Source organism: Lichenostomus cassidix, chromosome 5 (assembly GCF_008360975.1).
Source record: "Lichenostomus cassidix isolate B80296 chromosome 5, HeHo_3.0, whole genome shotgun sequence".
NCBI classification, from domain to species: domain Eukaryota; kingdom Metazoa; phylum Chordata; class Aves; order Passeriformes; family Meliphagidae; genus Lichenostomus; species Lichenostomus cassidix.
Window position 1 is genome coordinate 22,518,097 of NC_139486.1, and position 25,329 is coordinate 22,543,425.

Consider the following 25,329-nt stretch of genomic DNA (forward strand, 5'->3'; position numbering starts at 1 on the left):
GCCTGAAGTCTTTTTTCTGTCTCCACCTACAACTGCAGGCTAGGAGGTAGAGACTGTAAGCAGTAGTTTTGTTTGCAACACCTAGAAAAAAAGCCTTTAAATTATCTCCATTTGACCAGGCACCTGTATTTGTGATGTTTGCTCCTACAGCACGGACAGAAGAGTCTATGATGCAGTTGTGCCAGCTCTGCTGGTCATCCCAACTGCATACTATATCCATCTTTTCCACTTGGGGTTTGAGAATAGGAATTTAGGGATGGTGCACCTTCCTTAGAGATGCAACTTTGCTGGATTCATTAATGACAGATTTTGGGTAAGCCTTTTAATTGCTACATCTTTTGGACTGTACATAGGCGTTGAATATTTCTACTGACTCTGGAAACCAAAATCCAAGAGTAGGTCTCTTCAGAGGAAGTGTAAAAGCTTTCATTTGTGGAATTTGTGGTTAAACATGAAAAAAGTTATGCAATCCTATATTCCATTCCAACTCAATCCCTTTCTCTAGAGCCAAAATGAAATTGTTTCCTACAAGTACAGAGAAAATTGTATAATTAGTCAGAAGCTCCCAGACTCAGGAACACAGATAGGAACCATGGAATCACTGCCTCAGGAATTTCACCAAGTGATTGCATGTAATTCTGAGCATGAGCACCTCAAAGATGCAGATGCTAAACCCTTGAAAGGGCAGACTAAAATACCCCAACTACTTGAGGAACAATGTCCTTTCAAGACTTCCCTCCTGGAAGAGGTAAGACACATCAAGCAAGGACAGTAACAACAGTGTCCATCGAGAAATCTCCATTATATGCTGATTCTTTATACTTGATGCCTTTCATGATGTTTCAGCATATATTTTAAATAGAGCAGACTCAAAGGCCGAAGAAATCCAGAGAAATGCAGTACAGACCAGTAAGAGTCCAAACATGGCCTTCAGAAGTCTTGAGGTGAACACAGCAACATTTGCAAAGAGGTCAAACTTCATGTTGTGTACTGTTTAAGGCTCTAGAGATGAGTTGGAGTATTAGACAGTAAGCAAGGTCTCACATAAAGGTAACAGTGTTAGACAAAAAACTGAAAGTAAATGACAAGAGTAGTTGTTACCTGGTTTTGCTACCAAACAGTATACAGCATAAACACCAGAGTGAGATTTTGATAAACAATACGCAAACAACTATGCCTCGTGTAGCAACAGGCATAACAACTCACAATTCATACAGTTACATGATACCAGGAGTTTAGATAAGTTCAGAGTGAAACATGCAAACAGCAAAATACCCAGCAACACAGTTCTCCCTTTCACAGCAATGCTTCTCAGTAAGACGTCCACACTCATATTCAGGTTTTGCAATGCTTTAGAGGTCACAGAATTTAACAATTTTTTTCTGTTTAGAAAATATCAATAGAGAAAACCTCTGCACTACATTAACCATATTCTGTCCCCTACACCTCAAAACAACCTAGAAACTGATGCATAATTTTTGTTCTCTCTATACAGACCATGGAGGGTACTTTAATATTTAAATCATTCAGGTTATTATCAGCAGCAAGAAAGTGGAATTTCAGAAACAAATGAAAACATGACTCTGACTTTTGAGAAAAGCAAAATCAGTTATGCAAACAATGTCCTAAACAGAAAACCAAAATATTTAAATGACTAAACATTTATAGGATCCAAGTTTCTTTAAATATACCAGAATAATCCAACTACTAAAACTGGGTTTTCAAAATTATTTTGCCACTATCTATTATTTAACCTAATACTTTAAAATATATTATATGTCCTTACTTATAGAAAATAAAATAAAAAATTAAAATATTTGTGAACTTTGATAACAGAGAAGTTATTATTCCCATGGATTTTTTAACAAAACTAGTTCCACATTAAAACACAACTCCTCCTTGAGGGTTTTGAACTTTGAAGAAAGATAAGCAAATTGTCAATATGCAAAACCAAACTCTATGAAAGACAGCTGTTCCAAAAAATCTCAATTGGCAGCCTTTGTTGGAATTGTTCATAAGGGATAACTCTAAACTTCCTCGGGTTTTGGTAAGGAATTTTGTAAACAGGAGGCTAGGGGATCACTGTTAGTAGAAACAAAAATCTCCTTCTCCTGGAGAATATTCTGGAGATATTATACACAATTCCTTATTGGAAAGGGATGTGTTCATCAAAGCACCAAATCTTAAGAACAGCAAAGTCTATGAAGAATCACTTTTGGGGCTGGGTTTTTGGGCCTGTGCTTAAGTCTTCCACATACACTGTTTGATTTACTGATTTCTTCACAAAAGATGAAACTGTGTTCTTTTGTTGTGTTGACTGCCTGAATCAGAAAGCCTTTAATTGTTGTTCAAATTATGATCCATCAGAGGATATTTACAGAGAAGCCAGAATTTTTAGCATCATAGGACTGTCATAGAATCACACCCAAGTGTCTAGGGAAGCTGAGATCAGGAATTTATTGAACAGAATGTTCTTTCTAACAAGTTATTTCAAGCTTCTTCTAACACCACAGTTTAAGTTTTAGGAAACAGCAATAGGAAGTAGAAATCACTACACTCAGGAGTATGTTGTCTTTTATAAGTAACAAAAATTCTCATTTGATATCCAAAATTTGACAGTGAAAAGTTTTTCTGAACTAAGTACCAATACTAAGAAACAAAATTCCTAAACTTACTCCATTTCAAGTCTCTGCAAGTTCAATTTTTCAAAATGTTGAATAAAGATAAACTGACACCTCTTTACTTACCAGCATCTTTATCCCGATATCGAAAAAGACACAGATGGTCCAGAATTGAGATTTCCTCCTCCTTTTTTACCAAACATGAAAATTTCCTCAGATGAGTTTTGACAAAATTCATATTTTCAGCACTGAAGACTTTCATGGCCCATGAAATCCTACATTCTTTAACTACATTCTTCACAGAGAAGATTCTGGGTTTTTTTTTCCCCCCAGCAACAAGCAAATAAAGAAATCTTTATGCATACAAAAGGTTTGGAACATGAAAGTCACAGCCCTTTTGCTCCAAAGTATGAATCTTGCCCAGGCTAAGCATCCCTGACAGGCAGCTGCCAATAGCATGTGCAGCACTGCCAGATCTTCTTTGACTAACTTTTCAGTTAAGTCCCAAGTGCCAGATTGCAGAAAGATAGAAAGGGGAGTGGAAGACATTTACTGAGCCAGATGCAATCTGAAATTCAAGCAAAGAAGCCAAGCAACACAGAATCATAGAATGTCCTGAACTGGAAGGGACCCACAAGGATCATTGACATCCAACTCCCGGCCATGCACAGAACACCCCAAGTGTCACATCATGTGCCCAAGAGTACTGTTCAAACATTCTGGCAGGCTTGGTGTTACAGTCACTTCCTTGGGGAGCCTGCTCACATGCACAGCCACTCAGCAGAGCTCTCTTACTTTGAAATTCCTTTTACTAAAGGTTGTTGTCTCAGTGCCAGTTTTAAGTAGATTTGAATCAGCCAGGCTGGCTTGGCATCTCCCCACCTGGTTTGCTGTGAACAGTACTTGGATAAGAAATATTAATAAAAAATGCCATGTGTGCAATAGGAGAGTATCTGGAAACTGGTATCTTTAAGCACTACCTAGCTTTTTTTTGCCCACTCTCTCCTGCCTTTTTTTTTTTTTTTTAGAAGATATCTTTCAACAACTGTTACAGAATGAAATCCTAGAAATAACTGCTTGTAATAAAGGATTCTTGGCATTTTCATCCTGACACTGCAGAGCCCAGTCTTAACAGGGTACTTAAAAATTCTTGTAATTGGCACTGGTTCTGGACAAACCAGTAACAACCTTTTTTGAGTGAGCTTTCTTGCTCCTTACGAACCAAAGTGGTCTTACCCAGAGCGTTTTGGTCAAACTACTCAAAGGCTGACGGTATCCAGTGCTGTGTAGAAACTAAGAAAGTACTAGTAACCACAAATGTTGCTCAATATTACAAGTCCCACTATTCCCTAAACAAAGAGTTGGTCTCCCACAGTGCAGTTCTGGTTGCTGCATCTCCTTCAGATTACACAACATACCTACAACTAGGAGCTACTGACCAGGGTTACCAAGCAAAGCTGTCATCACATACATAGGGGAACTGAAATAATCCTGACTTTTTTACATTTTTCCCTTCCCCTTTTTCAAAAGAAGTTTTTTTTAAATACTGGATCCCTGTGTGCTTCACAAACAGCTGTTCCTTGAGATCTGCAGCCGAGAGAAATCCTATGGAATAACAGACTAACACAGAGCCAACAGCATGCAATTCACAAACTCTGGTGTCAGCTACAAAACTTTACCAGTCAGAAAGCTGGGGGAAATTAGGTGAAAGCATGATCTTCACAGGAAAGGTCAACTAACACTTTCAGGGACAAGACAGTGGTTTCTTCGTGCTTTTGGAGGGATTTCCCATTTATATCACAGTACAAAACACCAAAAAGAAGACTGTTCATCCTGAGGAAGACAAACTAAAGCATGACCTTGGGCCGGATGGAAAATATGAATGTGCATTGCTGGTGGAAACTTCACTGTACAATGGAAGGTAGCTCCAAAACAAAACCTAGTAGGAAGTAAAAATCTTTGGCCCCTTTTGCTACCTTCTGCTCTGGCATTTGTACTTGGTCACTGGAACCCTTAGCTCAACTGAGCTTGATTCCAGGCCCTTTGGCTGCTGACTTTGCAGGGTTGTCCAGGGACTGCCCCACGTAAGGGCTGCCTTCTGGGAAGTCTTTCTACATGGAACTCAGATCACACCCTACTCCCAGAATTTGACAAACTTAGTGAGATAGCAATGTAATCCTAATTCAATTTCTCTTCCTCAGCTGTACAACACCAACGTCTTCAACACATCTGTTCATAACCTCTGCTCTCATGAGTAACCAAACTTCCCTTCTAACATTACCCACTACACCTCCATTTTCTTGAAGTGAAAAGGCACAGGGCAGACCTGGAAATTTTCAAATTATTCACAGTGAGTTCACCTTCAGGACAGTCCTGGAGAGCATGAGGCAAACGAAGGAAGAAGTTGCTAGCCCGATCTTGTCTTTCATAAGCCTGGCTTAGAAAGGGGATTTCCATTTTTACAAAGCAGCATTCTGTATGTCTGGCAGAGAGGATACAGGGCGTGCAGCTCTGAGATTTCAGAGTGCCTCACTATAGCCCACAGGAATAGCACAGCTCAAAGATGGGCCCATTCAATCCCTCTGTTCTTAGGCCAGATGGACCTGCCCTAAGACCAATGCCAGAGAGGACGTTCTTCTGGGAAACTTCCCAATGCCCTTCTCAGCTGCACAACTGTGAACCAATTCCAACAGCTATGGCACAGTAGCCCAGGTTTCATTTATACTTCACTACGTGCAAGGCAAATCAATGGACAAAAATTGAGGTCCTTGTGTGGGGAAGAGTCACAGATGGATAAAAATGTTGTTAAAAGAATTAGGAAAGGGGAAAAACCAGACATTTGTGGGATTCCCTGACAGCTCTGTGCAGAAGGAAGGGCTGGGCTGGAAAAAACAGGGCCCCAGGTTCCTGCCAAGCTGTCTGAGGCCCGTCCTTTCCAAATAGCTCAAAGAAACAGCCAAGGCTCCCTTGTAACCCTTTCAGAACCCCTCTACAGAGGAAAGCTGCTGTAGCCAGAGCCACTTCTACAGAGCACCAGACTATAGGGTCCCCTCATTCCTACAAGAATGTGAGGAACAGAGTAGATCTCCCCCATGAGAGGTACAGGCACATTAACCCTCTGAAAACCATTCTGGAAAACAACTGTTTTAATGGTGAATGGGAGGTTTAAATAAATGCAGAGGAAAGGAAGATGTGCTGGTCACTTTGCAACACGAAATACCTGGAACTGATACAGTGTATTTCAAAGACATCTGAGATCAGGGATAACTGGGGGGACATTATGAGTGCAAGATACTTGAAGATTTCAACCTGTTCTATATTGAATTCGGTGCTTAATAGAACAGAAAAGAGTAAGGAACTTCCATCACAGCCAACAAAATCCACTAGTGCAGGAAAAGGAGAGTTCCCTAGCAAGGAATGGGGAAAGGAAAAAAAGCCCCTGAAAAAATGAACTTCTTTTACCTCTTGCTCAGTTTGACACTTACTGTAATAATCAAACGAAAAGAACTGCATATGACTAAAAAATTCAGTGTTTAGCATGGTCAGAAGCTAACAAGATATTGATATATGTAGGGTGAGATAGAAATTAAAGATACACTAGTGTTACTTACATGAAACTAATGTTTTGCTCCTACTTCATGTACTCTTTTCATTTCTTGTAATCTCTATAAAGATAGCCAGACAATTATTAGAGGGCCAAGAAGATTTCCATTTAGAATTTGAAAAGAACTGAACTGTTTCATTTAGGAGAGACAAACAAGAAGGGAGATGATGAAAAGAGAATAAATAATGCAGAAAGTACATCAAGCATTTCTGTTTGCCTTTGTGTAATCTTATTACAGGGTAGAGAGACTTTTGGCAAAATTTGGGAAAAAACTGAAACAGGAAACTTTTGCATAATATGCATTCCACCTGTGGAACTCACTGCTACAACTCAGTGGGACTACATTTTTTGCAGAAGGTAAAATATGTGATTAACAACAATACCCACACTAGACTATTCAGAAAAAAGTATTGCAAGAACTACATGCCAGCTGTTGGCAGTTAGAGGACAAAATTTATCTCCCCCTCAGAAAGGGAATTTCCTTGCTGCTCATCAGAACATTCTCTATGTTTCTCCTGATGATGGTGGTGATAGTTGCTCTGAAGCAGAGGACAAGAGAATTGAAGAGATTAGCAGCCCAGTCCAGGATGGCAAATCCTGTGTTTACATTAGGGTAAGGTCAGTTTGTGGAGGCAGCTAAAATGAGAAAACCCACAACTACTATGCAGTATTGGCTTGGGAGAAGATAAGAGACCCCTGTCACTCCCCTCTACCTATCAACATGGGCTGCTTTCTGGGAATAGTAGGAAAGACACTCATATCTTCTCTGGAAGGATGTTATGCAGCCAAAAACAAGCTTGGTCCCCCTCAAATTTTGAGAGTTATTTGCAAAAATTGTAATTGTCCAAGGCCAGCAGACAAAGGTAATGCTGTGCTCAGCCAGGGCCTGTCCAGGGAAGACACCAGGCTGCAGCTCCAGCAGTGCTTCCCAAAAGCAGCTGAGCAGAGCAGCCCCACTTGCCCAAGTCCGCTGGTGCCCTGCTCTGCTCTGCCCTGCTGTGAGGCCCCAGTTTTCGCCTCCAGCTCCCAGCACTGGCTCCTACGGTCTCCCTGCATGCAGCACAAACCTCCTTTGCCTCTGGAAAGGGTCCTGTGATTAATCTCACTTATTACCTCGGAAAAGTAACAGTGCGGCGGCTGCCAGCCAACTCCGACTCAACAGCGTCTGGGGAGCTGAGGCTGCAGGGCCAGGCCTCAGACTGTCTGGGCAAGTCACGAGCTTTCCGCCTTTCCTCTCCTGGAGCCTCCAGACAGACAGAGCCAAGGCCTAGCTGTGGGATGCAGGGATCCTTCAGGACTGTGCCAATCCATGGTGCTGAGGCCCAGAGCCATTTCCAAGCAGGATGGAGAGCAATTGGTCCTGACAACATAAGCTTCCTTAGTGTGACCAACGTATAGATATATATATATATAGAAAAAAAATACAAGGCAAGCCATGTATTTCTGAAATTTAAGTCCGCCAATTCACTTCGTCACTTAACAAGTTGTCACTGGTGACCCCGGGAGACATGCGTGGAAAAAAAAGCCAACAAAAGCCAAAAAAAGCCTCAACAATTGTTGAGGCAGGAGAATGCTGTTACAGGCACAAATATGCATGGATGCACAGGGAGACGAAGAACATGCACAAACTACAAATGTGATGAATTGCAAAAATCTACAGCTACCCAGGTATTAGTTCTATTTTTTGCCTGCCCTCCTCAAACCTCCTCTGAGCAGAAAGTAATAAACCTAAAATTTGGGGCTCTTAGAAATGCTGCCTCTCAAGGACCACAAGTAGAATCAACAGAGCAGCTGAGGTAATGCACAGAGGTCACAGAAAAATCACTGAAACAATCCTCAATTACTTCCCTGCCACAAATAAAGAAATGGAATTAATTCAGGCATTAAGGTAAAGAGAAAAGAGAACAAGCACTCTGGGGAAGAAGGAACAGACGTGGCTATGTTAGCACAGGGCTGGACTCAGTGCTGTTGGGCTGCTGCTGCTCTGGCACTTCTGTACTGCTTAGCCAGGGAGATGTTAAGGTCAGTGCAGTTTGCTCAGACTGAACTGAGGGCCTACTGTGTAACCCTCAGTGCTTGCTGCTTTCTCCCTTCACTTCCTCCAGAGGCATCAGTGCAGCACAGCCTCCTTACACCTAGATGTGCAAACAAATAGGCTCTGAACATTTGGCAAATGCAGCACCAGAGACCAGCCAGGTAGCCTCCACTTAGCAAGAAACTGCAGAGAGCTTGAAAAAATTATTTGGAAAACAATAAAGTTACCATCAACACAGAATTACAATGCAACACTTAAATAACATAGAGAAAGAGATTTATTTTTATAAAAACTTGGTGTTAGCTGCCAAGATCCCTGGGAATTCTCTTGTCCTTACTTCTGGCTGCAAGCCCATGCACAGTTAGCTCTCTCCTACAGCCCCTACTGCAACCTTCATGCTGCTTCTGCCGTGCTAAGCCCACCCTGGTCTAGCTCAAGAGTCTTGCGAAAAGCAAGACTGTCCCATCAACTGCTCACCCTTCTATCCTTGTAAGAATCACCCTTGCACATCTCTTGGCTATTTCAGTCTCCCTCTTCTCACTGGTCTTCAAAGCCTGTCTAGTCAGGGTCCAAGACTGATTTCTTGTTTTACATTCCACAACTCCAAAATTTAAAAATAAATACTGAGGAAACAACAAAGCTACTTTCACCTTCCCTTCACGTCAAACACAGCAACCTGTCCCTTTGACACAAAGGATTGAGACCAGTGAACCATAATTAGCTGATGATTGCTGTCTGGGGTCTTTCTGGCAAAACTCAAAGATTCAGTGAAACTACAGAAACCAAATACACCAGCTCAGAAAAAACTCTCAAAAGAGACCTGGGAATTTTCCTCACAAGTCTAAAGGATGTATACTTGGCATGATCAGAACATCTGAAACCCAGAACACATAGGATATGCACCCGTAGCAGGAAATTAAATGCTCCTGAGCAGTAGTAGGCACTAGGTGGGGAAGGAGGATATAAAGTATCCACTACCCAGCCAAGGCTAAGGAAAGTCAGCAATTAAAAGCAAGGTCCTGATTTGGGAAGACTGTCTAAGGTTGTCAGGGGATACAGCACAGCAATCTTAAGTTTGTGAGCTGGGCTGTGCAAGAGAGCAGAGTATACAATCATTTTGCTGTGTAGGATTTTTGGTATATAAATGAATACATATTTTGTATTAGAAAATATGCTTTTAGAAAAATTAGAAAACTGCTTTTTAAGTAGTACCAGATTTCCTGCACCCACATTGCTGATTTGTACATGAGTAGCAAACATATGCAACGTGACCCAGAAGCATCTGAGATGCTAAATGTCTGGTCAGCATCTTCTGGTTTCCCACCCTATTTGATACTTCTAGACAAGGAAAAATAAAAATGAAAATACTCAAGGCAGAGATCATTCGGGAACATGGACATACAGCAGGTATATGCACACAGCCTGTGAAGCCCTGAGAGCTGTTGCTATTACTATCACTGAAAGTGACACCATAGTAAATTATACTTAAAACCCTTGAAATTAGAAAATTGAAAAAGCATGTGTTTATATAATTTAAACCAGGTTAGACAGCCTACCAACAAAACATCGCTTCTTGATGAACCTGAGCACCTTGGCAGAAATTACAAGCTAAGAAGTATTTCAGACACGTCAAGCAAGGAGAAGAGGAGAATCCCTTCTCTCTAACTGCAATAGCCCTTCACAGGCTCTCTGGTATAAACAGGACTGCCATTCTACCCTGTGACAGATGACAAGGAAGCTTGCCTGCCTGCCCTAACCAAATTAGCTAAGTCTGTCAAAAAATCCAAGGAAAAAATACACTGAGCAGTTTAGAAGTGCAAGATCAGTCTTCAGGTGTGAGATACATACTATGAAAGAGCAAGAAGCTAATGAAACAGAGATCTGAGAAAACACCATTTCACTGCTGAATTCTTGCTAACTGACTGCTCACATTAATTTTACAGGATGACCATGAGCAAGGATGACTGCTGCTGAATCCAAGGTGCCCACTGAAAACAAATCTGTACCAGCTAGAAAGAAATCTTTCTTGCTAGCTTTGGTCCAGGCCTTAGAGATTTAGTGACCTACAGAGCCCAAGTAATTCTTGGAGAAGAAATCCACTGCCTTTAAAAAAAAAAAAAAAAAATGTGGCATAGCAGCTGCAAATTCCAGGGCCAGAAGCCTCTAGTAACCTCCATCCACTGTACCCACCACTACGGATTATGCAGCTATTTGCTAACAGGTACTTGAAAATTAGTTTATGTTCTGAATCAACAAGCTTAATTCTGTTAAACAACTGATTTTTACCTTTATCATGCAACTGAGAATGCTTTCAAGAGAATGCTTTTTCAAGAGCAGTTCCAGTGTGGTCTTGGCTTCAGTTGACTCACAGTTTCACTGGATAATGAGGAATCACTTTCATAGTTGTGGGCTTTGGAATACATTACTAAAATTGTGATAAAAATTATATATGGTAATCTTTAATAATTCTACTACAAAACATGTCATCACATTTTGTGCTTTTACAGCACAATGGGAAGGTGTGGCAATCCTGCCCAATGGACTGAGAAGCTGAGACAGAACTGAAATAAGGCACTGAGGCAGGACTAAGGTTAAAGGAGGAGAGAACAGATTTGACATAACTTCAGTGACATACAGAGGGCAACAAGATGAAGTCTGCAGCAAATCCAGCAGAGCCTGACAGGCATGTTACAGTAGTCAGAAGTAAGCCCACATACAACTTGGAATCTTTTACCTCTTGTGCAGCCCAGCAGGCTTCTTTGTCTGAGGGGCAACAGGCTAAGCCATCATTCAAGTGGGAATAGTGCCAATGCTTACAGAAAGTGACACAAAAAAAATCTCAAAATGCACAGCAGTGCAGATTTATAAAATAACATTTTAACATATCCAGAACTGCCCTCTGTCTTTGTATTACAAACTCAAGATCTCCTTTGCCTTTTGGCAAGCAGACTACTGATTTGGCACCTCATCTCATGCAAACAAAAGGAATCAACTAAAGAAAGGATAATTTCTTTTGAGATACATTTAGATAAGTCAGTACTGGGAGAGTGGAAATTAAAGGGGAAGAAGATTTGTGAAAAAGAATAGCCCAAATCCTACAGATTGGAAGCATCAAACCAGAATTTTCTAACGAACTTCAGCAGCACTAAAATGGCTTAGATTTACCACAGAGCCATAAAAAAACTGCGAGGACTGCACTTCAGAGACAGATGTTTGAACTGGAGCCAAGTGCAAGCTAGATAAGAGACCCATTTACAGAACATTTCCATCCTTGCTGAATTCTGCAACTGATAGACAAGAATCTTAATGGAACAAAACAGGAAGCTTTTCTTCAGTCATCCAGCACTGAGCACAGGCTGACACCCATCAGATGACCCTCTATGAATTGCTTGCACCAATGTAACAAATCAAGTAGCAGAAAACGCATTTACAATACAAGACAGCCATCTCCATATATCATGACCTTGATATTCCTTTTGGAATTCTCTCATTAAAGACAAGTTCACAGCCCAAGTAATCCAGCACTGCCTCAAGATTTTTTTTTTTTTCATTTCCAGATTTACACAAAACTTTTAACTCCCGGTATTTTGCCCATTCAATAGCAGCAGCCATGAAGACAAAATAATGCAATAGGGAGTCTTAAGGCATCTTTCTGTCCCTTGTTCTCAGGATAAAAACAGAGCAACTGAAATACTGAAACACTAGATAATTCATAAAAGGTTTGAAGGTGGAATCTTCTATCAGTTGGGACTGGAAAATTCTGAAGTATTTTCAGTTTGCTGTACAAAATAAAACAGAAATTTTAACTGAAGACATTAAACTATGCACACAGCGCTAGGCAAGGCACAGCCCTGGAAGTCATTCAGACTGGAGCTCTGGGCATTAGTGGTGGGGTTTGCAGTTATGTCTGTGAGCACATGCAAAGGTGCAAACACAGTGGAAAAAAGAACAGAAACTCAAGCACAGCCTGCACGCTGCTGCTCTCCCAAGCCATGTAGGAGGGGAAGGCAGTTTACACCTGTTGGTTAGGTTCTTTATTTGGATTAGGTAATAGCTTGCCTGGATGGGGTCCAAGAGCAGAATCACCACCACTTCTCTCAATAACTTTAGACCCCTACGGCAAACATTGTGCTGGAACAGAAACAGGCCAGGAATTCATTTCTCACATTCCTCTTCTTTAGGCAGGATGAAAAGTAGTGACTGATGAAATAAGATCAATTTTACTTGAGCTTTCCAAATCCCATTATAATCTTTCTATTGAAGGACCCATTTGGGAAAGGATGACCACTCAGATCACATGCCTTCCGCACTGGGTTTCTCCCTCTCTCACCTCCCTCCATTTTCCAGTAGCATTCAAGCACCAAAGATAAGAATTATTATTTTCATGTGTACAGCACTTTCCAGACCTAAACTCATGTCTTGGAGAAGATCTGCTTTATTATTCTGTTTTAAAAGACAAAAACGAATGCTTAGGCAAAGGAATAAATAATATTTACTGGAATGGCAAAGGAAGAACTCAAATCTCCAGCAGTTCTGGGCTTATATTCTAGCCTGATTACTGCAGCAAATTTGCCTTGTTTCCAGCTTCCAAGATTCAGACTCCTGCAAGCACATCTTGCTGGTCTTTCAATCACAAGAAGAATGGTTTTACTGCAGAATCAGTCCTCTGCCCTGATTCCCATGACTGTATAAGCCATAAATATAAATTCCAATGTCCAAAATTAATATAGAATAAAAAGAAGACATCTGGAAAAGAAACTCTGACAAACACTGCTTTATCTTTGAACAATCTAAACTTGATATTCAAGGAAAATGCATGAAGATGAGGACTTAGTGGAGATTTTTGCAGCATCAGGTCTAAGTTTGCATTCTTCATATATGTCTCAACACCAGCAAACCCAAACCTAAAGATGCAGGGATGGGAAATTATCAAAGAGAAACAGACATTTCCCTCTCATCCACCATGTTCATCTATGCCCTTATTTCACCATGAACCTGACAGCTCTAGGAATAAAGCTATTTTCATAGGGCTAGTTTCTAGACCTGAGAAGATCCATTACTAAGCCCCTAGATAGAATCAAGAAATTGCTTATGATGGAAAAGATCGTCCTTTTAAGATCTTCAAATCCCACTGTTAACCTTAAGACTACCAAGTCCACTACTAAACCATGTCCCTAATTACCACATCCACGCATCTTTTAAAAAGCCCCAGGTGACTCCACCACCTCCCTAGGCAGCCTATTGCAATGCTTGACAACCCTTCTGGTGAAGAATTTTTCTCTAATATCTAATCTAAACTTCCCCTGATGGAACTTGAGGTCATTTCCTCTTGTCCTATCATTTGTTATTTGGGAGAAAAGACCAACACACACATTGCTACAACCTCCTTTCAGGGAGTTGTCCAGAGCAATATTGTGCCTGCCCCCACTCTCCAAGACTCCTTTTCTCCAGGCTAAACCACCTCAGCTCACTCAGCTGCTTCACATTAAGACTTGTGCTCCAGGCCCTTCACCAGCTCTGTTGCCCTTTTCTGGATTTGCTCCTGCATCTGAGCAAGAAGCCAAACACAAATTACAAATGAGCTCCTGAGTGCATTACATTTTTCTTCAAAAAGCTAGAGCAGCAATTTTAACTTACCTGACTGCTGAAGAGACAGATCTTTTGTCATCTCTATGAGTGTCTGACTGAACAGCCCACACTGACCCTCTTTTGTTGAGTGGTGACCAGTGGCTCTGTGGGGCAGCTGCATTCCCCTTGCTTATAGCTCCACTTGCCAAATCCAGGTTTGTTAACTAAAGAGGCAAAAAACAAAACAAAACAAAACAAAAGCAAACCCAAACAAACTATCAGAAACAATTAAAAGGCAAGAAAAGAGCAAAAGATATCACTAAGGGGATAGAATATGTGCTAAGAGAAGTGAAACTGCTAGATAATGGAAATCTTCAAATGCAAAAACATTGTGCTAGCTGCATAAAGCAGTGAGAGTTGACACCAACATCCACCATGCCAGAGATCAATTCAAGGGCCAGCATGAAAATTACAACCCTTCCATTCACAGAACAGAGGAGGAAAACGACAAAGATGGGGAAAATATCCCATAGTAAGAAAGTTCCTGATGTGAAAAATCAACTGCAGATGCTTTGATCAAAAACTACAAGCTCATATTACATGGAGCAGAGACCAGAGTATCTCTCCAGTCATTGTGAGCTGTGTCACTAAGCCAACTATATGCACCTGTCCTGTCTCTACCCCTCTCTATACAAACATATAGGCACAACCCAGAAGCATACACACTTTGGATATAAAATTCAAACTGAAACTCAACCACACATCAAAGAAACATCTCACACAACTGCTTACAAACTACTGAGTGTTCACACAAGTAAAGACACAAAAACAGTGTTAGGTGTACATTTGCTATATCAAGCTCTAAAATCTATGAGTTTTTAAGCACATAACATATATTCCATTGTTTCTATGAACATTCTTCTTGTGTTGCTTAACTTCTTTAAAGATCAAACTCTGCAAGCAGACACTATCTGTTGATGTATTGATGAAAGCTTAAATATATAATGCAATGGATCTACTATAGCAGTATAACAGTTAACATCTCGGAAAAAAAAAAAAGAAAGTAACAAAACAATACAAAGGTTGCAAAGCCAACTTTGCAAAGGCATCCCAGTCAGGCCGTGGCATGCAACAGACTTAAATTACATGATCACATGCTACTTTTTAGAAGCAGCAACAACATCAGGTTCTGAATGAAGATTAGAATCATATAACAAACAAGACTTACCTGTACTGGCCCTTGGACACCATACAGCCAATGAGACATAGGACACAGACAGGAGAGTCTAGCAACTAGCCCTGCATCTGCTCCCGATTTCAAAGGTGATGCCTACTAAGCTACTTAAAGTGTGACTTAATAGCTCAAAAATGCTGTTTTAACAGAACTTGTGCGCAAATACTCAAACAAATACATATCATCTTCATTGCAGTACACTACACTCAAAATGGGCTTGTTCAGAACTACAGACAGTCCTCTCACTGAAGTCTGGACCATGAAGTAACATTGTGAATGACAATACAGTAGGTTGTCTCTCCCGTGGTTTAGTAGTACAAGGCACCTAAGCATTTTCTAAGTTCAGAACTCCTTCTTCAAGCTCTGGACAGGATTAAATTTTAGTGGTTATACCATAGGCTTCTGCCCACTTCTCCAAAAGCAGCCACTTTCATCTCATCCCTTCTCAGCTCTATCCTTTCCTATTCTTGCTCCTCATCTGTGTGTCATTATTCTCACACAGTCAGTTTCAGTTTCTGCATTTCAAGTGTCATTCTCCTTGTTTTCCTCAGTACAGTCTCATTCTCAGTACAGTCACAGACTTCCAGCACCAGCCTCCCCACCACTTCTGGCCCCTGACCCACACCATTTCAGGTCTGGAACTTTCCACAGGAGTAGTTACTTGATCTGTCTTTCCACACTTCCATTCTTGGTTCCTCACATGTCCTCTATCCAAGTAGTTCTGGTTTTATTCCCCTCCTCAGTCCACTCCTTTTGCTAACCTCTTTGTTCATCCAGTCCCTAAATGTGGGCTGCTCACTGGACCACATTTACCACACTACCACTCCATCCACTTCTGTTCTTCCATTTGAATGGTTCTCAGTGTCCTCTCCTAAATTATGTCCAGATACAAATTTCACAGCCTCCATATCCAAGCTGTTCTCCACACCCTGGTAGAATTCCTACTCATTCTGCAGTCCAGTCAGACAGGTCCCTAACCCAACATGTACCAGTTTACTGAAAACACAGGAGAACTGAAGCTCAAGCCAAAGTACACTAGAGGTGCAAATACAGAGAAATTCAGCTTAGGATCCTCAGTGTGGAGGGAACCTTCAGGAAGCTGAAAAGGTCTAGTAGGTCTTGCTGAGTATATTTTGTTTTAAGCTTTTCAAACAGTTAATCTGTTATCAAGCTTGGACAAACTCTAAATTCCAAATTGCTATTCTGAAGCATGGGAGGATGAAGAGATTCAAAAGAAAAGTTCTGTAGACATTAAAATGCAAAATATACAAAACATTTTTTTAAATCCAGCCTTGGTTTTGGCTGGAATATTTGACCTTGCCTGAAGTGTTCTGAAAACTGAACAGTAAGCACAGAAAACATTAATTCAAACGAATAAAGTTTTAGAACACTATAAGCAAATTAAGACAAGATCTTGCAGTGGGACATTATCAGGCAAGCTTAGTAATGGGTAGTGCTATGCACCTCATTTGGAAAACAGTATTAGGTGTCATTTTGGTGTCATACTTCACCCTCAATGTTGCTGTGTTCTGGAGAATTTAATTAAAATTTAAAGCATCTTCATTGCAGTAACAGAAAGCTTCAAATTAGATTTAGTTCTGATTGTGCCAGGCACTATACAAATACCTAACAATGACAGTTGCTGGTCACAAAGAATTTATTGTCTGAAAAGAAGCATGAATGGTAAATGATGCAAACACAGAAGGCAAGCGGGTAAATAAAACAGGTTCTTAGCTTGTCAGCAATAGCAATCACAACTTTGCTAACACATCTAATGTGTGAAATGAAGATGACTTTATCCAGTTTTCTCTCCTCATCCTCTTGATGCCAAGAACCATTTAGTCTGATGAATTACCACCTCAATCCTGCTCTATTACTGTGACATGCTTTCCTCTTTAATACTGTATCATTGTTTATTTAAAAGCTCTTTTTAAGCGAAGCAGGTGAGCAAATAGCTTAGCATGGGTAATAGGGACATTTTACACATTCCAGATAGACAGGTGTTTAAACTACAGCAGGATTAAAAACAGGGAAAGGATTCAAAAAGAGAGAGAGAACACCAGCAATAATACAAGGTTTAGCTGCAGCCAGCCCACCCAGATAGGTGTTACTGCTTGTTACTGTGCCATGCTTTGAGACATTTCAGCTGCTGTAATTAGCCGGCCAGGATTTTGTGTTGGAGGATCAGTGAGGCACCCCCAACATATCTGTGCTCAGCAGTGGCTTCATTTTCTAGTCTTCCTTTGCACCTGACGGAACTGCATTCTTCCCTTTACAGAGGCAAATACTTAGCAGTAAATCAGTTAGTACTTTGTAAAAGGTAATGTAGTTAGTAAAAGGTAATGTAGAGCACCTGGACCAAAATATCCATAAAGAGCTTGTAGCTTCAGAAATAGTATCAATGCAGCAAAACCAAACACCTCCCCCAAACCAAGAAAGGCTAGTGAGGCTCAATAGAGAAGATGGTTATTGGTGTGGATCTACAAGAATTAAATTAGTTTTCAAACTGAGTTGCACCAAGGTGGGTTTTAACTCTCCTGCTTGGTAAGATTACTGGGCTATGGTTACTGCATTCTTTTGCCATACCTCTTAGGCTTGACATATGAAATATAACTTGAGCTCTGGACCCCTCTTCCTCCTCACCAGAAAGATCTAAATGGAAATGTGAGATGTGTGAACTGGGGAGGATGCAGTGTGTCTCCAAGTAAGACAAATCATCCTGAGCTTACCAGCTTACAGGATATACGTATACATACAGAGCACAAGTGATAAAATATTCACAGTCAGAAACAGGAGGAAACAAAGCTTTCAACACAATGTACCCTATCAACAAGTTACAAAGGCATATATGAATATACAGATTACTGAGAAACCTTTTTGTATAAAGAAGGATTTGTACAAGGACCATGGTAAGACACACATAAGATCACTGCTCCTTGCCTTAGGATCAGACCTTAAGTTAAGACCCAAATTCAAGAATCCTTAAGTTTTGATGTGTCACACAGGACAAGATAACACTGTATCATAAGCTCAAACAGGGAACCATTCCACTTGAAAACTGAAAGTGTGCAAAATTCCTCACCATTTGTAGTGTGTTCTCCTTTGCCTTTCGATCTTTTTACCCATATGCTCTGTAAGCCTAAGTATCCATATGTTTATCCAGTTTGAATCCTTCAAGACCCTTCAGTCAACCCCTAATTCTCCATTTTATTACTTATTGTTTATCCAGCAATGCCATCTTTATTCAATAGCTTGCAAATGAAATGTGCTTTTCTTTCATTACCTGGCTTCCACAGTCACTGTATTTTCACTTGCCAAGCCTTCCTCAGAAACAGATAACCCTAAAGCTTTCAAGATCCATGAAATCTTGAACAGAAGGGAAGAGCTAAGAACTTGCCAGGTGGAGAAAAAAAAAAAAGAAAAAAATGAAAAAATTTTACTTTGTATTCTTTCAGTTCTTTTTCTTCCTTCAGAGATTACTGATAGGATGCTACAACAATATGAATACTCTGGCTCTTATCACAGAGCTCCCAGGTACATCTGTGATCTAGCACAGGTTAACACAACCAGCACTTGGTCTAACACAGCTTGCAGGTCTGCCAGTGCTACTGGAAACAGTCCAGGTGCCTTGCCTTTCTTAATGCATCAAGATACTGGAATCCAACAGGCTATCCCAGTATGGGAGGTGGGGGGAAGACACACACACACACACACACACACACACACACACACACACACACACACACAATCATTGTGAATAGTGGCACAAAATATACCATTACAAACTCTGTGAGTAAAATCATGTAATAGAAACAGAGCTTTCTAGAACCACCTTTATGTTACCCAGGCCATCTTGCTGACTGCACTCCATACTAAAGCACCTTTATTTTATGTACAGATTTGAACTTGCAGGAACAATTGGCCAGGATGCAAGAACCGGGGCTAACAGGCTGGAAAGTGTGAAATCTGTGTGTGTACCAAGGCTGATCTGGCCAAAGGCCTGTGACATTCCTTCTTTGCTCTCTGAGCTTACCAGCTTACAGGATATACATATGCATACAGAGTGCAAGTGTTCCAGTCTCCAGAAAATGTTCCAGACAAAGACCTGCCAAAGACATTCCTGGGAAACCTGACAAACTTGCAAATTCCTTTGTAGTGTCTCCAGCATATGCATCCATTTAACAATGAAAAAAGAAAACCCAAGCTAGTGCTGCTGCTGTGGATGGTTGAACTCCCCCTCTTCCTTCTCTTGGAAAAGTCAGGCTTTCATTTAGACACTCTCTGCCTCAAAACTTCCCAGTGGGAGTGATTTTTACAAGGCACAATCCTGCCAAAAGTTTGATGATCAGGGTGTAATCTTTCCCATAACATGAGATCTAGCTGCTCAGCCTGGCCTGTTTGGTGACTATCTGCAGATCTGCAGATGTTGCTGCATCATAACAAAACCCTCTGCTCCTATTCCCCGTGGAGCCTCAGAGCAGAAGGAGTTCAAAATGAGCACTGCAGAAACAAAATTGATATTTTCACTCCCTACAACCTCTGCTGAGACCAACTAGTTACATTACTGCTGCTGCTACAGATCAGTAGTAATAAAAGTAATTCCAGCTCCTGTGTTAACAGCTTGGGTGAAGAGACAATGGGGCCCAGCACCAGTGCAGAGGTGTGTGAAAGAGGAAAGAAAAATGCCCCTCAGAGTTGATTTCCTGCTTCTTGCTCCTCTTACTAATTACAGTAAGATGCCTTTTTCTTTACACTTCATTTTCTCTCCATCAGACCATCTCTCCATGGTAAAGAAGGGTAAAAATCAAATAAATGGTTATATAAAGAAAATAAAACTGATTAAGACTCAGACAAAGTGGGTTGAGTCAAAGCAAGGGATCATCACTGAAAAAAATAAAACTCCTCAGTGGGGAAAATAGCCTCACCAAATTTCTGTAAGTATTTGCTGCACCCTGAATTTAATGCTCTTGTGCTGCTCGAGTCTAGACATGAAAGAGCTGACACCCACTGGGACCTGAACAGTGCATTTCAGCAGACTGGCAGTTTGCTCTGTCAAGGACAAGGCAGGTGAGGGTACCACACTGCGTAATTAAGACAGGTAAATGAAGAGTGGTGTGACTTTCAATATTGTTATAGCTGATGTTAAGGTGAAGCTCACTATTTGGGGATTCCTGTAGCATACACAGGGTCCCCTTTGGGACACTGTAAAATGCTCCATTCAATTCCTCCTCACTCCCTCTCCCTGGTCCTAAGGTTTAGTAAACTCATCTGCTTCTTGCTAATTTCCACCTTCTGTCCAAATGAAAAACATAGAATAAGACAAGTGCCCCATCCTCCAATGAATCTGTCAGTATGTTTGCAGGAATCCTGGCTGCTGGATCCTGGGCACTGACTGGCTGCATAAGCAGAGAAGGAGGCAACTCTGTGTAGCCCTTGCCTGGGTGGTCTGATGTTATCCCTGTGATTAAACTCCCCGGCTGCAAGAGTTGGAGCTATTCCTGATGATAGCTGGGACCTGAAATCTCATACTCTCCCACACACAGAGAGGGTCAGAGCTCCCACCAGGTTTCTCCTCCTTCTTTTCCTCCTCCTCTTGGTCAAGCTGGCCAATTCAACACATTCTTCAGCTCCCTAGCATTAATAACTACAAAGTACTACAGCCTGCTAGATATCAACTGCAGCCTCCCCTCACCAGGCAGTGATAGGGACCTCACACAGATATAGCATTGCACAAGAGAACCTTCATTTTACCTCAGAGCCTACTTCAGAAAGAAATAGCATGCTATTCACAAAGAAAAATACTCATACATATCCAGGATCCAGCCACCTGGCTCTGGATGTACACACATGCTGTGTATTTTAATGTTCTCCCTGCAGAAAGTCCTGCAATGCACACACATGGCAATATTTTATGCTAAACACAAATGAAATAAAGACTTTAGGATTAAAGCCTGGTATGGAGCACAAGAGAATGAAAAGTAGTCTGGATTATTTTGGTCACAGTCTTCATCCATCTGTCCATCAGGAAAGGCCAATGGCTTACAGTAGGTACAGGCAAAAATCCCCCCTTAGTTCAGCTGTCCAGAAGTCACAAAGTAGCAGGAAGATCTCTACGTCACAAATCAGGGCAAGAAAGGCAATTAAGTCCCTCTCCAATGAAAGGGGCTCAGTGAACTGCATCTTCAGGCCTCATTCCCCAACTCACCACCAATATAACTGCCTTGTCTCCCCAACAGCACTGTCACCGTCTTAGGCTCATGAGAGGCAAGGGACAAACTGAACAAGAAAATTTCAGGAAATTAAAAAACTTATTGTTAACATGCACAGTTAACCATTACACTACACACATTGACAAAGACATCATGACTTTGTAAAAATAATTAGCAATCATCTGATTGACATAACTAGGGAAATCACCAATTTCAGATACTGAGTTTCTCACAAGTGTCTCAGTAGCCCACTTACCATAATGGAAATATTTAGCTTGACTACAGAAAAGCAATGTAACAAAGAACATCTCATAACCATGGAAGCAGCAGCATAGCACATGTTCTTTAGTATAAAAGGTCAGTTCAGTGCAATGGTCCAACAAACTCGTTATCCTGTCTGACATACTTCAGAAGATGAGAGAAATTTTAATTTCCATGCGTATAACTAAAAGATCTTATTGATAAGGAAAATTAATTTGTGGTTTTTTTATTTTTAATGGTAAAACCTAGGCATCGAACATTTGCAAAATGCTCATTATTCTGTCTGAGGAAACTATGGCCTAGTAGTTTTTCAGCCTTAGTGATACTCCCATTTCAGGAAGTTTCAGAAGGTAAATAAATATATTCTGTGACAATAACTACTCACTTTTGTTATAATTTTTTACTCCAACATCTTCCTGCTAAAATGAATATCCTCTTCTTATGATGAAAAATATGATAAACTTTATTTATCTTGTCTTTCATTGCTCTATGTAATTCCTTCACACTTATCTTCTCCCTAAAAAAACTTAATGTTTTCTCTTCCTCATTAAAACTGCATTTGCAGCCATTCATCTGTGAATCCCAGTTATTTTTCCTAAATTCACTTTAGGAATGCCAACCAGAAGTGAAAACAGTTTTGAGGGAGGTTATTTAATTGATGCTTACCCTAATAAAAATATGTCCTATTCTGTTCCTTAAACACATTAATCATATTTCTTTGCTGACTTTCCTGCTTAACTTGGAACCAGTATCTCCACTGAGCTTCCAATGAAGTATAATTCTTTCTTTTTTTTCCCTAAAGAAATAAGTTTTAGATTGATCCTTCAAGAGGTTAAAATTATTGCTTATCATATAGTCAGTAATGTAATTTGTAAACTCTGAACTTGACCTGCCAGTGTCTTGCCCAATTAATGCAGCTCTTAAGTTTCTATTAGTTTTACTCATAATAATCAAAAAGAGAATTAAAATATAGGGACAAATTACCAGGAGGTAAGCTCAAGTTAAAGTTTACAGCACACACCTAACTTAATTGTAATTGAACATGGGACTCTGGCAGCCCACATTATACTGAAGGTAACAAGAAGCTACCTCATGTAGTAAACATGAGCTGCACAAACATGGATGAACACTATAGAGCAGTTAATCTACTGTAAGTTCACACCCTAAATTACCTCGCAATAACTTGCTTTTATATTCATTCTTGGAGTAATAAAATGCCTTATTAATGTTCTATGAACCTCCTCCTTTCAAATCTTTAGCTTTACACGCCATCATGTACATTCTGTTTTATATGCATCTTCAGTTATGCACATGCTATATAGCAAATTGACTAGTTATTCTTTTGGTTTTTGTCTTTTTTTGATCTATAATAAAACTTTCTTTCTTTCTCATCCTACAGACACCTGTCCATCTTAACAGCACTTGCTGAAAGCTTGGCAAAAACTTTTTTTAAAGTTTGAATATGAACAAGTTACACTGGATGCTATTTTTCTCAGTTCAAAGAACTCCAATAGAAAAGACATAATAGATTACTCATTTTCTTATGACCTTTTGAGATCAGATTATCCTTATTATCCTGCTCAGCCACTGACTTACCAGGTTAATGCTGGACCCTCAAAGACACATTTACCATAGAGATCTCTGTTGCTTGCTCCGAAGTTAACCAAAAAGCTGCTTCTTTTCTAGTCAAAGACAGAATAATACTGCTCCTATTTGCTCTCTATTCATCTCTCATTCATTCCTACAACTGTGCAGTAAGGCATTGTACAGTGATGCAAAGGAATTAAGTAATGATTCTTCAGGGTTCTAAAATAATATTTCTATTGCAGATCACTGTGAAAACACCACTGCTTTCTCCAGGTTGCAAGAATGAAGATGGATGCTCTGATGAAATCAGAAGATGCTCTGATGAAATTTTATACAATATAATAGAAAATGTTTTGCAAACACACAAAGTAATGAAAAGGCAAAATGTTCTTACACACTTTGTGAGACAATCTGTCAGGACTGAAAACTGAGTACAACAGAACAAAACTGCACATCAGTAACGCTTTACCTTCCTACATCTCCCAGATATTAAGAATTGGGTATTCCATGAGTATTAGTGTGAAGTTCCTATTTGATGTTTCAGAAGTGAATGGAGAGGGCTGACAAGATAGAACACTGATGTAATCACAAAAATCTTGTTTTCTTAAGAGGACAGATTTTAAACATCTTTTTCAAAGTTCCTCAGATACTTACACTTTAGATTTTTCCTTTGAACATTAATATTTTAGCAGTAAATAATAAAATAGTATCAATTATAGCAATACAATAATATCAATAAAACAAATCAATAATAAACTAAATTAATACAGAGGTTAGAAAACAAGAATGTAGAAGAAGAAATATGAAACAGGTGCTTGTGGCATGGGTAGGAAACACTGAAGAACATCAGGGATTGGAGAGGGACAGAGGTGGACTCCCAGCCAGAACGACACCATTCCAAGCACAGTGCTGAGGCTACATTCCTGGAAACCCCAGAGACCCACACTACAGTATGGACACCAGAAGCAATTCTCACAAAAATGGGAATGGAAAATAAGCTTTCCATCTGCTTTTGGAAGGAGGTATGTATTCAGAGCACCCCAGCCTCCAAGAAACAGCTTGGCACAGCACAGGTAATCAATGCACAAAGCCATTCAACTCTCATATAGAAGTTCTTGCCCTTGGGGAAAAAAAAAACAAAACAAACAAAATCCCCTCACAAAAATACAGTCCACAGCAATAGTAATATTTTCAAAAGTCATTCTTTCATATACTCCCTCCAAATCAGTGGTCCTAATCTTAACATGAAACATAATTAAATCCATATATCAAGTCCTTTTCCTACCAGCCAGGTACTTTCCAACAAGGTAGACTAACTCCAAGATTCTGGAATGGCTTTAAATAATTGTACTATTTTTATTATTAGATAAGTACTGTTCTCATCTTCATGCCAATTTATTTTAGAATGCTTTTTTTAAAAATACTATCATATTTCAAGTGTTTTAAACAGAAGAGTGAAAAGAGGGAAAACAAATTAGAATCTCCTGTCTAGAAATGTATAGGAAAGTAGTGTCCTGTTTAATTAAGTGACCCTGATACAAGCCCTATCTCTACTCTTCTCTCGGTTTTCAATCCCTTAATTCTCCTGTCCCAAAGCCACCAGAGTTTCATTTCCCAGAATCCTCAAACACTCCCATCCCAAGCCTTTCCCCCTTTTATCTCATACCACTAGTCTTTGACTTCCCAGTTCTCTCCAGGTGTTTGCTAAATCCTCTCCAACATATTTCTCTGTCTCATCTGCCTCCACCTTCCCTCTCCTGGTTCAGGCCAAATCCTCGTCTGTCCAAATGCATACAGTCCACACAGCACTGCCAAGTAGCTTCAACAGTATCTATTCTTCTGCAAATCACTTTCCAAACCGCCAGCCTACTCTGCAGTGCCTGCACTTCTATATATTCAGTGCCCCTACTTCAAATCCACATCCATACCAAGCAGTTCAAAGCCAGATATCCTGCTTCCAGGTGCATCAACAATAAGCCCAAGCCTTGCTGCCATACTATTATTCTTTCATTGTATGTTGATACCTCTTACTCCCCTTATTGTCATGGCAGCCCTGTCTTCTCACAAAACCCCAGGGTCCCTCTTGCAAGACTTTGAAATCTGGGCTGGATCAAAAAAATAATCAGAATGACTCGTTAATGACTGACAGAAGAATGCAATGTGTCCAGGTGAAAAAAAAAAAAAGGGATAAGCAGTAACTGAATGTTTTA

The 25,329-nt window shown here is 40.2% G+C and overlaps 1 protein-coding gene across 15 annotated transcripts in view; it reads right to left on the minus strand.

Moving 5' to 3' along the window:
• The window catches only part of TTLL5 (tubulin tyrosine ligase like 5), a 128,949-nt gene that overhangs the window by 38,790 nt on the left and 64,830 nt on the right, over window positions 1-25,329 (minus strand). For 14 of the 15 annotated variants that reach the window (XR_014852535.1, XR_014852536.1, XM_085061708.1 and 11 more), the window contains one exon: window positions 13,898-14,052. The exons of the other annotated variant lie outside the window; for it this stretch is intronic. Coding sequence is in view for 12 of the 14 variants with exons in the window: in XM_085061708.1 (XP_084917834.1) it covers window positions 13,898-14,052 (155 nt within the window). In the remaining 2 variants the exon portion in view is untranslated. The remainder of the gene's footprint in view (window positions 1-13,897; window positions 14,053-25,329) is intronic. 15 annotated transcript variants of the gene reach the window in all.